The sequence below is a fragment of the Agaricus bisporus genome, assembly GCF_000300575.1.
Source record: "Agaricus bisporus var. bisporus H97 unplaced genomic scaffold AGABI2scaffold_8, whole genome shotgun sequence".
Lineage (NCBI taxonomy): Eukaryota > Fungi > Basidiomycota > Agaricomycetes > Agaricales > Agaricaceae > Agaricus > Agaricus bisporus.
Window position 1 is genome coordinate 96,038 of NW_006267371.1, and position 14,912 is coordinate 110,949.

Below are 14,912 nucleotides of genomic sequence, written 5' to 3' on the forward strand. Positions count from 1 at the left end.
TCAGGTTTCTTTCAAATGAAACGCATGAAAAGCCGGAACCCACTTATGCAGCTACCCCATTATTGAACATTTTCAATCTCTCCTTCTCTTGTTCTCTTTTACCATCGACTAGCCAAAAAAACTCGAGTGTCTCTCTAAAAACCCGTGCAGGTAGTATACAAGTCCACATCGCTGATTATGTTCTCGCAAACAATCTGGCGTTATTCCTCCAGGTATTGGGGTCGTTTGAAAGTATTCAAGATGAGGGGAACGTTGACGTCAACATAGACAGCCATGTCATGGTGAGGTGTGATGTTATAAAGGTTGCGTATAGATTCGGGGCGAGGAGCATTTTCAGTAGCATTGCTGATGTGGAGTTTCACCAATATAGGACCTGAGATTTGAGTAGCATATATATACTGAACAATGGACAAGCGACCGGCAACTGACAACTATGTTACGAGTAAAATTACATGTTTACAATATGGATCATAAGGATCCAGAGGCAGACAACGTCCGGAAACACCCGCATAAATATACGAAAGCCAGAGTTTAGGGCATGATGGAACAAACAACACCAAATGCACTCGAACACATGACATGGCACGCAAACCCATGGCACTGCCGATTACCGGATACAGCAAACAACACCAAATATAGTTGACATGGACCCACGGCACAACCGATTACCGGATATAACAAATAACATCAAATAGACACAAACACATGACATGGCACGCGAACCCGGTGACATCGTGTGAGCCAAACATAGACTACATGTAACAAATAGGTAAAAAACACAGCACAGCCGATTACCAGATATGGCCTACAAAAAATCGGATGCACGATAAAGAATGAGTCCTTTTTTTAGGACTCGTAATTCCTCCCCTCCCCATCCTCTCCCTCCCCCTTTCTTGCCCTCCAGGCCTGTAACTTAGTAAGTAACATCCTTATCACCTTCCTAGCTCTCCCCCAGCTGATTCTCAGCTTAATTAGAACACTTTTTTGCCTTTTTAGGCCGCTTTTTTAGGGCTATTTTGGGAGGGTTTTGAGAGGGGATGTGAGGATGATATGTGGATGAGTTTTGGGGGGATCTCTAGTCTTTGGTGAGTGCTTTTTGACTCTTCATCTTCTCATACTCATTTGTTACTTTTAGAATCACATTTCTCATCATTTCCCCCCCATCTTCCACTTCTACCCCCCTGGCTGCTGTCATATCCCTCTTGTCTGCTTTTTTCAGGGTCTATTTCCTCTTTAGGAAGTCTGTATTATACATGATGTATTGTATTTACTATATGAATATAATTCTTTGTTCCTTATGCATTATGATGTTCCTTATGATTGAGCTTATACTCTCTTACATCTTCTTACTGTCTTAAGTACTTACTTATGCAACTTAAGATAAATCCTCATGACTTATGATAATCTTGAATCTTATGACCATATTGTGACTTATGTACTTATGATTTACTTAAGTATTGCATAAGTCAGAACCTCAGACAGTGACATGCCTTATGCAAAAATGACTTATACTGACTTATGATTTTTATTAAGTTTGCATAAGTCAAATTAAGTCACTTTACCACAACCCCTATATTTGAATAATACACATGTTTTATGTAGACATTATGCAAACATTACCGTAAATATAATTTACATAGTACATATGCAATATGTAAAACATATCTAAACTTTATGCAAATAAAAGCCTTAAAATGGACTTTATTCAATTTTAAATTTACATATGATTTACATAGTACACATGTATTATATAAATTATATTTACAGTAATATTTGCATAAAATTTGCACAATACATGTGTACTATTCAAACATAGAGGTTGTGTACCTTTTCCTGATGTAGTTGGTCTGCCTTGATGATAAATTTAGTAAATGAGTCTGAAGATCAGCATCCTTAATTATTTGGCCTTGCTTCGCATCTGTAGCATAATACCAATGTAATGGTTTGCCCATTGTTTTAGCATAATTGATGGCTGATCTTTCATTGATCATATCTTTTGTCAAATTATCATTGACTATGACAGGTGTATTTCTCCATAAATTCCAATCTGGATCGACATTTGTGGTTAAACGGGTGGAAAGTGTTTGGAAATCCTCAAGGTTACAAGTTCCATGATGCAATCTTCCTAAAAGTTCAATAAATGCTTTGTTGCTGGTTCTATGTTGACGCATGACTTGTCTGAATATAACAATAGTGCCAATGGAGTGCCATAATCTCAGACCTTCTTTATCTTTTCTTGTACAGGGTGAATCAGTTTGGGTAAATTGTTTGTTTCGATTTTTTTTACTTATGTTTTTATACAATAATCAAGAGAACAATTTAGTTTGGCCTATGAGAGGTAATTGAGCAAGATCTCCAGAAAATATAACATTGATACCACCGAGTAGACTAGTTTTACCTTTCACTTTGACAAGGCTATCATGTATATCTTTCATGAATGAACACCCAAGCATCGAAACTTCATCTATAAATAAGTAATCAACGTAGTAATCAATGTCTTCCCACAATGCTGTTAAGTCTTGCGTATTTTTATAATTTGTGGATTGCTTCCACTGACTCATACCTAAAGCTGCATGGAGTGTCATGCCACCAATATTCTGAGCAGCTACGCCAGTATATAATGCAAATCTAAGCCAAAGACCTTCATTTTGCCTATTGAGAAATTCCTGAAGGGCATTTATAATATGCGACTTGCCAGTACTACCTTTGCCTGCCAAATATGTTTGTAGCTGGTCTCTGGAATTGAACAACACATGGTTGGTAATGATTTGGAATGCATTACGCTGTTCATTATTCAATGTGTATTCTGTTATAATTGTTGTGACTATATCATAATTGGAATGTGTTCCAGTTGATCTATTACTTAATTGCAAGGTGTTAGAATAAGATTCAATGATTGATTCATGTGATAAATGATTGTATATAACTGTACTATTCGTAAATGATATTTTATTATCACTTGGAGCTGTGGTTTTGTGTTTCCAGTCTCTTTTATGAGTATCATATGCTTGTTGCCAGATATTTTCACACTCAATGTCCTCAACTAAAGTTGTAGTATTTTCACAAGATAAACATGAGGTTCCGTTGTTCTGGCTAAACATGCTATATTGTTCGCCAAGCTTGACACATTTCAAAGATTCTATATGTTGACAGTTCATTTGGATATTACCACTATTATCAATAGATTCTAAATGATCTAAAATAGCTTTATCAACATTGTCACCATAAATGTTAGAGCTTTGCCAGAATGTCATGGCATCACACTGTCACATCTGTCACACATTTTATTACATAATAATTTCCCTCTGCTGCTACAGTTCAATGGAGGCTAAACTATTGGCATACTGATAAAATGGCACAAGCTACAGACTTACCACCTGAACTCTATAATCTCATCTTATCTTTTCTACCCCCGGATCATGCGGAGCAAGTACAATGGAGAAGGAGAGCGGCAGCTATCAGAAGGGAACCTTGGCCAGAGGGATGGAAGTTGGAGGATTGCAGGTGTGTATTGTGTGGGAGAGTGATGTTGATAATGTGGGATGAAGTATTGCAGAAACTGTGGATGTTGCAATGATGGCAGAACCCGGACTTCCGTCATTGGAAACTGGCCCGGTTCTTCATGATGTGTTCGTGTGGAGAAGTGATGGCGACGTACTTCGGAACTCACTGGCACCGTGGACCTTTTTAGATAGTTGTTTGTACTTGTAGACACTTTTATGGTTTGTTTGGGTTTGTTGATGTTTTTATGATCAATTTACTTTTAATTACTTACTTCTTACTCCTCTCTTCTTTTCTCATGTCAAATGTATAATTAGTTTACTTTCCCATACGTACTTCTTTTCTCATGTCAGTATATAAATAGTTACTTAGGGTAGTTGGCCTGTGCGCTGCAGTCTAGGTATATAAGTAGGTAGAAACTTGTAGAAAACTCTGTCGAGTTCTCTTAGGTTCATGCCTAATATAACTTTTGTCACTTTACTCCTAAGTTCTTGAGTTAAGGTGTGACCTGTGACATCACAGTCACAGTTGCCCTAACAATAAATAAGTCGTCATCCATGTTTGAAGCGGTACCTCTCACAACCTCAATATTTCAATAATACACATGTACGTATTATGCAAACATTATGCAATTATTACCGTAATTTTAATTTGCATAGTACATACAGTGGCTCAAAGAACTGTCCCAATGTTTCAAGATTTTGCACTATTTGCATTATAGCTCAATGAGTTTTATGAATATGATTATGTAATTAATATATTTTATGCTCTTGGTGACCTTTAAAACACATGTAAGATGACATAATTCTGAGCAGTAAAAGGTGGCGAAATTAAATCAATGAAATAATGAATCATTGGGACAGTTTTTGACCTTTTACTCAACTTTCAGAAATGATGATCTATAGCCACACAAAAAATGTGAAAAATCAAGCATATATTTAGAGATGTTATCTAACATTATATACACACATCTGACATGTTAACACATTATGTTAACTTTACGTTACTATCATAATCTCTACTTTGGTTACTGAGAGCTTTTTTTATCATTTTCCAGGTTCTAAAAGACTATTCCGTTTGTGAAAACCAGTCAAAACTATGTTTGTGTAATTCTAATGTCAAGAAATATGAGAAAAAAACTCATTGGAAAGAAGATTCCAATGCTAAAGCTGTTATTCTACCACAATATTCTCTTTTCCTTCCAAATTTTCAACTTTTCAAGGCCTTTTACTGCTCTTCAACTCTAAAATATCATAGTACTATTTAGTAATTATAATATTCTATGTATGTACAAGCATCCTACTCACTCACAGTACATATACCATTCCACTATAAGATAATTTATTCCTTCATATTTTGCTACAAAAGTGTCAGTCAACTTTCAACCTCTTTCTTTCAGATATGTATCATTTATCTGGTCAAATTATAATTATCATTATTAAATGTGACTACCAACCCTTCCTACAGTCTGTCACTGTCTAGTTTCATGACATTTGGACAGATTTCCATTGCTGCAAAAAGGAGAGATGCTTTCATTGCTTACAACAGCCTTAAAATGACATTTCTTTTATAAGATTTGTACAATTTGATGACACTGAGAATGAGATTCAAAGTTATTGACACTTTGAGTGACTTGAATTCTATTATAAAGCTGTCTAAAATAAGTTTGATAATTTATTACTCTTTCTTATCAAGAAAAAATCTTTCTTAATGCCTTTTATAGTTGTATATCTTACCCACATGTTTTGATTTTTAGTTTTTCTTAGTATTAGACTTGCTTGACATATTTTAAACTGAGTTTTACCTCTAGAATAGTATTCTACAATCAAAAAGTAACAAAAAGACTACAAATAACAAATATAGAGATTATGATAGCAAAATAAAGTAAAAGTAATGTGTTAACATGTCAGATGTGTGTATATAATGTTAGATAACATCCCTAAATATTTGCTTGATTCTTCACATTTTTTGTGTGGCTGTAGATCATCATTTCTGAAAGTTGAGTAAAAGGTCAAAAACTGTCCCAATGATTCATTATTTCATTGATTTAATTTCGCCACCTTTTACTGCTCAGAATTACGTCATCTTACATGCGTTTTAAAGGTCACATGCAAGAGCATAAAATATATTAATTACATAATCATATTCATAAAACTCATTGAGCTATAATGCAAATAGTGAAAAACCTCAAAACATTGGGACAGTTTTTTGAGCCACTGTACATATATATTATCTAAAACATATCTAAACCTTATGCAAACAAAACCCTTAAAATGAACATTATTGAATTATTTTTTTACATATGTTTTACATAATATATGTGCACTATGTAAATTACATTTACGGTGATGTTTGCATAATGTTTGCATAATACATGTGTATTTTTGAAATATAGAGGTTGTGTCTGGTTTGTGTGTTTTGCTTATGTACATGGGTTCTTAAGTTTTGAAAATGATGGTCTCTGCTATCTTTGCACTCATGAAGAACCTGTATGTTATCAATACGAACCTTAATTTTGATGGAACACTGATCAACAAATTGTTTATATGCTGTTAACCATGTTTCACCATCAGCTTTTATGTTAGAACCTTGCCAGAATGTCACGGCGTCATGCTGTCACATCTGTCACATATTTTATTACATAATAATTTCCCTCTGCTGCTACAGTTCGACGGAGGCTAAACTATCGGCATACTGCTAAAATGGCGCAAGCTACAGATTTACCAATTGAGCTTATCGATCTTATCTTATCTTTCTTACCTCCGAATCATGCGGAACAAGTACAATGGCGAAGGAGGGCGGCGGCTATAGGAAGAGAGGACAGGCTGGAAGGTTGGAACCTATCGGATCATCGGTGCAGGCGATGTGGGAGGGTAACCTTAGCAATATGGGACTATGAGGAACAGAAGGCGTGGGTAATACAGAGATGGGGATACTGGGGACCACGGCACTGGGCAATAGCCGGATTCTTCGTACTATGCCCATGTGATGCGATGATTGGGAATTACTTCGGGAGGTATTGGTTTGTGTGAATGAATTACCGTTTTGAGAGTTGTTTGTACTTGTGGACACTTTTATGGTTTGTTTGGTGTTGTTGACTTACTCCACTCTTCTTTTCGCATGTCAAATGTATAATTACTTTACTTTCTCATACGTGCTTCTTCTCTCATGTCAGTATATAAATAAGTTACCTAGGGTAGTTGGTCTGTGCGCCGTAGTCTAGGTATATAAAGTAGGTAGAAACTTGTAGAAGACTCCGTCGAGTTCTCTTAGGTTCACGCCTAATATAACTTCTGTCACTATACTCCTTAGTTCTTGAGTTTAGGTGTGACCTGTGACATCACAGTCACAGTCACCCTAACATTTTAGTTCTTTGACAGATCTCCAAGGCTTGTGTAGTATAAGCATTAATCTGGCATGACGTTCTTTTGACTCTTCCCGGTCTCGTCTTGGAATAGATGGACCAACTACGACAGGTATAAAAATAATTACCTAATTTTTGCAATACAGATACATGAGTCAAAAACTCAGGATGTTCATTCAGATATCTTATTTGCCTCTCAGTAGAACCTTCAAAATTTGTAAAGTCAGAATTACGATTGTCATTGTGTGAACTATGGGCATAGTATCGCAATCTATCGACTTGAGAGGAGTAATTCCAAACAGATAAATTATCTAATTCAATGCCCCTTAGTCAATAATTGTCTACTTGAGATGCTCTTCATATCATTTGATTGCCATAAACATCAACTCCAATTTCTTCATTGTCATCATTATCAGAGGTGTCAAGAATATCACTGTTACTATCTGATTCCCTGTCAGAGTCTAATGATGGAATTAACCCATCATATTCTAATGCATTGTTCTCAGTAAAAACTTGCAATTTTATTGTTGATATTGCCATTCAGTTAACATCACATTCAGGTGACGGCCATTGTTTTTCTATGAGATTTTCGAATGGTTGCCAATATAAATTCCTAAATTTATGACTAGTAAAATGGTCTTCATAATCGCAAATATATGACATAACTTGCTGAGCTGACAATTCTTGATGTGATAACATTGTATATGAACAACGCTGCAACATGTGCTTTTCCCGAAATTCCAAACTGTCATTTTCTGAATTGTAATTTTCGAGTTTCTGTATTCCACATTCTAAAGAAGCATATGTTAGGTATGCATTTAGAGAAGATTTTGTAAGGTAGTCAGAAGAATACTCAACTATAGACTTAGTAGCAGGACCTGACAAAATAAACTCCAGATCATTGTTACACCGAAGAGCTAGTGATGTTATATCATTGAAATTGTTGACATTGACATTCAATTTTTTTAAATGAATTTCACCTGTCTCATCATTGAACCAACTACGCTTCACAACCTCAATATTTCAATACTTCCTCAACAAATATTGAAATATTATTGAAACACTACCGTATTTTTTAATTCCATATTACTGGGAAAATATTGAAATAATATTGAAACAATATGCTATTTTTATTTGTATTTTTTCTATATATGGAAATAAAATATAATATTGTTTGAATAATGTTTTAATACTTCCCAAGTAGTATGAAAACAAAAATTACGGTATTGTTTCAATAATGTTTCAATAATTGTTGAGGAAGTATTGAAATATTGAGGTTGTGCTTGCATAATTCACCTTTGCCAAGTCCAAATCAACAAATTTGAGGTTCAGGGAAACCTTTCCAGTATTTATAGCAGGCATCGTTATGAAAATGAACCTGAGACCGCGATATGACATTGTGAAGATCCTTTTGGAGTGCCCTTGAATATGCTGTCAAATTGTTGTAATCTGACAACAAAGGACTATTGTTAGAACCTTGCCAGAATGTCACAGCGTCACACTGTCACATCTGTCACATATTTTATTACGTAATAATTTCCCTCTGCTGCTACAGTTCGACGGAGGCTAAACTATCAGCATACTGCTAAAATGGCGCAAGCTACAGATCTACCAATTGAGCTTTACGATTTAATCTTATCTTTCTTACCTCTGAACCATGCAGAGCAAGTACAGTGGAGGAGAGCGGCGGCGGCAATAGGAAGAGAGAGCAGACCAGTAGGTTGGAACCTATCGGGTCACCAGTGGGAGGATGACATTAGCAATGTGGGATGAAGAGGAGCAGAAGGCGTGGGTGATACAGAGGTGGTCACATTGGGGAGCTCGCTATTGGGAACTATCCGGGTTCTTTGTACTATGTCCATGTGATGCCTTGCTGGCCAATTACTTCGGAGCGTATTGGTTCGTGTGAGTGGATTACCTGTTTAGGAGCTGTTTGTACTTGTGGACACTTTTATGGTTTGTTTGGTGTTGTTGACATTTTTATGATCAATGTACTTTTGTTTACTTACTTCTTACTCCGCTCTTCTCTTCTCATGTCAAATGTATAATTAGTTTACTTTCCCATACGTACTTCTTTTCTCATGTCAGTATATAAATAGTTACCTAGGGTAGTTGGTCTGTGCGCTGTAGTCTAGGTATATAAAGTAGGTAGAAACTTGTAGAAGATTCCGTCGAGTTCTCTTAGGTTCACGCCTAATATAACTTTTGTCACTCTACCCTTTAGTTCTTAAGTTCAGGTGTGACCTGTGACATCCCAGTCACAGTCTCCCTAACAACTATTGGCTGAGCAAGGATGGCAATTTAAAGATGGTTTCTGCAGTGCAGGATCGGGGTCGGTTGGTACTGCATTTGAAATCACATCATCTAAAACAGAGAGTAGGTGGTTTTGAAATCAATGTTGCAATTGTTACGGTTTCGGTACTAGGAGCGCCGAAAGATCAATTTAAGATCCTGACAGTACTAGTGGTCCTGATACCTATCTAGAAGCATACAAGGTCCCCTAGATGTGGGCATGACTAGACATAGGCAAGACTAGAGGTCTAATCACTAATCCTTCTATAGTTCGAGAACCATACGAGATCAGAACTATAGAAAACACTCTAACTAGACTTATCACGTAAACCTTAACTGTTAAGGCTAATGGTAGTGGGAATAGCTTGGAGTGGATGACAACAAAGGTTTAGATGTGAGGATGATAATAGAGTAGATCTTATTACAGCTACACAGATGCCCTGTAAGAAGATCAAAGCTTGACTTTGATCCGCTGCCAGAAGTCCGGTTTAAATACAATCTATCTACCTATATAAATAGATGAAATGGAACAAGTACTACAGTAGTCGATCTACGATAACTGCGTGACAAGATGAAACATAAATATGAGACATGACACGAAACAAACTCGAAACATAAATAGCAAACACAAGATGAAACATAAATACTAATGAAACACAGATTGAGATGAAACCTATAAATACTTCTGACTTGAAACACTAGAACAAGTTTGGATTCTCAAACTTGTAGAAGTTGGACTGGTCCATACCTTTGGACAGGGGAAGCGTAGTGGACTGAGGCCAGTCAGGATCCCAGGGAGTGATCCAACTTTGATCACTACTATTATTAGTCTAGTAGTTAGACTTGGTATCTTGCTGTCGCAATATCCCTAGTTCAACTACATATCGTTGTTCCTCAACTAACCATCTGATCTCCTTGACTAGGGTCGGCAAGTCCTCGATCTCTAGGTAGGGATGGGTGAATCCCATTTCCGTTCCGGGGCTGGGATAGATCTTCCATCCATTGTGCCAACTATCAATAGGATTGGTCTCGTAAGTGCCAACATAACTTCCATTAATGTCATAGGCATGGAGATATGGCACGTTCCTCCAGGCTTCCATAAGAAGCATATCAGTGAACATGTCACCGGTGGTAGGAGGGCCAGGGAGGACTCCGTAGGCAGGTGTGATCGAGTTGCCTTGATAGAAGTGTCGATAAGGGATCATAACAGCAATCATCATTGATATGGTTTCGAATAACATCACACAATCTGTATATTTCAATAATACACATGTATTATGCAAATATTACTGTAATTTTAATTTACATAGTACATGTATATTAACTAAAACATATTTAAATCTTATGCAAACAAAACCTTTAAAATGAACATTATGGAATATTTTTTTTACATATGTTTTACATAATATATATGTACTATGTAAATTACATTTACGGTAATGTTTACATAATGTTTGCATAATACATGTATACAGTGACAGACAAAACCGTTGCAATGTTTATAACACCTTCAAAGATACTATTATAGCATGTGACAAACTGACCGTGACATCACGTAATTGACATCGTTTGAAAGCCATGCGTCTTGGCTTTAATTCGATAGTAATATCATTATGTAATTCTAAATATTCGTCGAAATACTGGCAATTTACTAACAAAGATGCATTGCAACAGTTTTGTCCCTCTCATTCACCAAGTATAAAGTCACCTGACTCTGTTGACTGACTTGAAAAATCAGCACAGCCACATTCAACAAAGATGAAAAGTCAGCACAGCCACACTTTGAGTATATATACAGAGCATCTTTGGCATGATTCTTTACAATGAAGCCCCTCACTCCAAGTCAGCTCTCTCATATCCTTTATTTGCTTGATTCAGGAGCATCAGCTCATGAAATTTCTACTTCTACCAGCATACATCATTCCACTATATCCAGAATTAGATCCAAGCACTGTCCCAACCTTGCTACATCCTCAGGTGGTCGTCCTAGACTGCTTACATCTTCTGATACCCGCTACGCTGTTCGCTTAATCACCTCTCAAAAAGCTGACAACGCTTCTCAAGTCAAGAGACTACTTGCCAACAGCTTGCCCCACTCAATTTCTACAAAGACCATACGTAGAACTCTTTCCCGCGCTGGTATGAAGGCTGTAGTAAAGGTTAAACATCCTTTGCTCAAGGCCAAACACCGCAAGGATCGCTTGGACTGGGCTTTAGCTCGTCAAAACTGGACTATAGAAGACTGGAAAAGGATAGTATGGTCTGATGAAACAAAGATTAATCGTTTGGGGTCAGATGGAAGAAAATGGGTGTGGAAAAAGGATGGAGAAGGCTTGAGTGATAGACTGGTGTCTGGGACTTTGAAGTTTGGAGGAGGTTCTTTGATGATGTGGGGTTGTATGTTTTGGGAGGGATGTGGCTATGCATGCCAAATTGAAGGTAAAATGGATGCTGATCTATATGTTAGCATTTTGGAGGACAATCTGGAGGATAGTGTGGAGTATTATGGGAAAGAAAGGGAGGATTTCATATTTCAGCAGGACAATGACCCCAAGCACAAGTCTAAAAAGGCCCAGAACTGGTTCAAAGAGAACAACATTGATTTATTGCCATGGCCAGCACAGTCTCCAGACCTCAATCCAATTGAACATCTCTGGGACCACCTCAAAATCAAGCTTGAAGAGTATGAAGAAGCACCTAGGGGAATTGGAGAACTTTGGACAAGAGTGGATAAGGAGTGGAATGATATAAAGCCTGAGGTGTGTCAGAATTTGATAGAGAGTATGCCTAGAAGGGTAGAAGCTGTAATCAAGGCAAAGGGAGGCTATACTAAGTACTAAACATAGAGATTTGTACTTGGTGAATGAGAGGGACAAAACTGTTGCAATGCATCTTTGTTAGTAAATTGCCAGTATTTCGACGAATATTTAGAATTACATAATGATATTACTATCGAATTAAAGCCACGAAGCATAGCTTTCAAACGATGTTAATTACGTAATGTCACGGTTAGTTCGTCACATGCTATAATAGTATCTTTGAAGGTGTTATAAACATTGCAACGGTTTTGTCCGTCACTGTATTATTGAAATATAGAGGTTGTGTCAGGATCAAGAGCTCCTTCAATTCATACTATCATGTGACAATGTAAAGATCTCTGTCCTTGGGCTTTGACACAGCCATAATAAGCTTTAACGACTCCTAAGATTCCAGCTTTCAAATTGGTACCCTTAGTAGGCTGATAATGCAAGATACAAGAAATATAATTTTTCATGACAATGTTGAAAAATTGAGCCCCCAACAAAGGGTTTTGAGCAATTAGTGTTGCTTGAGACCAATAGGTTGAAGATTGATTAGAAAACATGTCATTTAAACTGACATTCTTTCCAGCCAAGATATTTACTATAGGGTTATATACATCCGCTGGATAGACTTTTAGATAAAAAGTAGGCAAGCCTTTTTCTACAACTAACGTGCGTAGTTTACTTCGCATCACACTACAGCTAGAAGCAGATCCTGGAACAGCAGCAGTAACAGAACAAACTTCTTGCATTAACTGAAAAGCTTGGTGTTCCTCATCCATATTTGCCTTAAAAGTACCTGATTTTTCAATACCAACTGCTACCTTTGACAAAGTATCTGAGCTTACAGATGCAAATGCTGAAGCTACAGAGGGAAAACTGTAGAAGGAAGTCACAACCTCTATATTTGAGTAATACATATGTTTTATGTAAACATTATGCAAACATTACCGTAAATATAATTTACATAGTACATATGCAATATGTAAAACATATCCAAACTTTATGCAAATAAAAGCCTTAAAATAGGCTCTATTTGATTTTAAAATTACATATGATTTACATAGTACATATTTCTTATGTAAATTATATTTACGGTAATGTTTGCATAATGTTTGCATAATACATGTGTACTATTCAAATATAGAGGTTGTGAAGTGACACAATATAAATTGAGGTGGGGAAAAAGGATGAGTCCTACAGTAAAAACTACGAGCTTATATATGTTTTAGATATGTCCAAGCACAGGGGTGCACAGCCAGTGCACAAAGGCGGGCACAACGCAAGTGGCACAGTGGACATTTTTAATTACATAATCTAACAAAAACTACTCTGCTTCACTTTGAGACTTGTATGTAATAATGCCTTTCTACGTTGAATAATGTTGAATACAGTAAACAAAAAAGAGTAATGTTCTTGAAAACGTCTATCAGACAAATGCATTAGATGCTTAACATGTGCTTGAAAACTGAGCAAAGTAGGCCTCGACAAATCTTCTTGACCTCCAATACCGTAAGGAAATAAGGTCAGGTACATCATTGGAAGTAAATCTGGATTATTAAACTCGTTTACAAATTCAGGCTCATGATGAATCTGCAAATATCCTCCACTTTTATTTTTAACATGGTTCAAGGCAGAAGCATGCATTAAATATGGAGGTGTAGTGATATTAATATCAGTAACAACTAGTCATCAGCAAAAAGTCACACAACTTATGCAAACTTATGAAAAAGTTGCCTTATGCTTGCCTTATAAAGACCAACTTAAGGCACATAAGTCTCAAAAATAGCATAAGTTCATAATTTTTCATAAGCCAGACAAGAAGTTTACACATAAGTCACACATTAGTTCATAAGTTTATCATAAATTCATAAGTTGGATACAAAGACAGCATAAGCACAGGACATTTCATAAGTCAGACCAAAGGTTAAATCACAAGTCAGACAAAGTTTCATAAGTTTATTGACAAGTCAAACAGGTTCTCATAAGTAAATAAGTCAGATAGCAAGGCAAGTATCACAGCATTATAAGTCAAAGTCAAATTATAAGTATGTTGTCAGAGAACATTATGCTGTATGTCTTGTTCTACTGCTCATACAATTCCGGGAAAATCACGACAAATCTTAGAATATTAAAAGAACACAAGTTTATATGTATGCTTTTGTCGGAAAACATACCAGTTATGGAGATACAGAAAAACATAACAAGAATGCCATGTTTTCTACTGGTTACTGTGTTGATTTTGATGATTGAAGAGTGTTAGTATATGTTTTCAAGGTCCAGGAATTCGAATCTGTCATTAGATGTATTATCCGATCGATATTCGAGGAGCTATAGTGCAATCTTGCGTTTATCATATGTTAAATGTGCAATATCTCGATAGGCTTTCATCCAACAAAGAATATAATTAAATATTCGGACTCCCCGACCTTGGAAATATAGGAATGCACTTTTATATCATTGAAATCCATGCAGAAATGACCCGAAAATATCTCCTACCTATGATTTGAGGAACTTTGACTCGAAAATCCCAAGTCCAGCAGTCATGTGACATCATGTGACATGTTGAACTTCTGTTTCGAGCACAACATTGATCCTTCCTCATCACCACCATCACTTGGGGCTGTGGGCCGCTGCTCTCGTGGTGAGCCTGCGGATACGAGTCCTCTTTCAGTGACTCCGTGACAATATTGTAGTTGAATTTTAAATCTGTATTTGTTCTTCGGCTGACTCCATGACAATATTGCATCAAATTTTAAGTCTGTATTTGTCTTAATTGGCTCGTTCACGTGCCGTGTCATGTGTTCCATTGCATCAGTGTATTTGGTGTTATTTGTTGCATCATACCCTAAACTCTGGCTTTTGTATATTTATGCGGGTGTTTGCGGTCGTTGTCTGCCTCTGGATTCTTACAATCTATATTTTATACATATAATTTTATTTGTAACATAGTT

The 14,912-nt window shown here is 36.5% G+C and overlaps 5 protein-coding genes across 5 annotated transcripts; 1 reads left to right on the forward strand and 4 right to left on the reverse strand.

Moving 5' to 3' along the window:
* Positions 1-200: 200 nt before the first annotated feature.
* Positions 201-581, reverse strand: AGABI2DRAFT_119859 (hypothetical protein; the record flags this gene model as incomplete). The annotated part of the gene is made up of 2 exons (XM_006462989.1): positions 201-398; positions 453-581. The coding sequence occupies 2 exons, from the start codon at positions 579-581 to the stop codon at positions 201-203; spliced, it is 327 nt and encodes a 108-aa protein (XP_006463052.1).
* An 8,026-nt stretch (positions 582-8,607) lies between these two features.
* On the forward strand, positions 8,608-8,849 carry AGABI2DRAFT_137632 (hypothetical protein). Its single transcript, XM_006462990.1, has one exon. The coding sequence runs from the start codon at positions 8,616-8,618 to the stop codon at positions 8,772-8,774; it is 159 nt and encodes a 52-aa protein (XP_006463053.1). The 5' UTR covers positions 8,608-8,615; the 3' UTR covers positions 8,775-8,849.
* A 1,138-nt stretch (positions 8,850-9,987) lies between these two features.
* On the reverse strand, positions 9,988-10,374 carry AGABI2DRAFT_119860 (hypothetical protein; the record flags this gene model as incomplete). Its single annotated transcript, XM_006462991.1, has 1 exon — positions 9,988-10,374. The coding sequence occupies one exon, from the start codon at positions 10,372-10,374 to the stop codon at positions 9,988-9,990; it is 387 nt and encodes a 128-aa protein (XP_006463054.1).
* Positions 10,375-12,404: 2,030 nt separating this feature from the next.
* Positions 12,405-12,806, reverse strand: AGABI2DRAFT_55968 (hypothetical protein; the record flags this gene model as incomplete). Its single annotated transcript, XM_006462992.1, has 1 exon — positions 12,405-12,806. A coding segment is annotated over one exon (402 nt), but the record flags the coding sequence as incomplete, so codon positions are not given.
* A 469-nt stretch (positions 12,807-13,275) lies between these two features.
* On the reverse strand, positions 13,276-13,605 carry AGABI2DRAFT_73333 (hypothetical protein; the record flags this gene model as incomplete). Its single annotated transcript, XM_006462993.1, has 1 exon — positions 13,276-13,605. The coding sequence occupies one exon, from the start codon at positions 13,603-13,605 to the stop codon at positions 13,276-13,278; it is 330 nt and encodes a 109-aa protein (XP_006463056.1).
* Between the last annotated feature and the right edge of the window lie 1,307 nt (positions 13,606-14,912).

Coding starts and splice junctions, on each gene's coding strand:
- AGABI2DRAFT_137632 (XM_006462990.1), top strand. CDS start 8,616: ATGACATTAGCAATGTGGGATGAAGAGGAGCAGAAGGCGTGGGTGATA.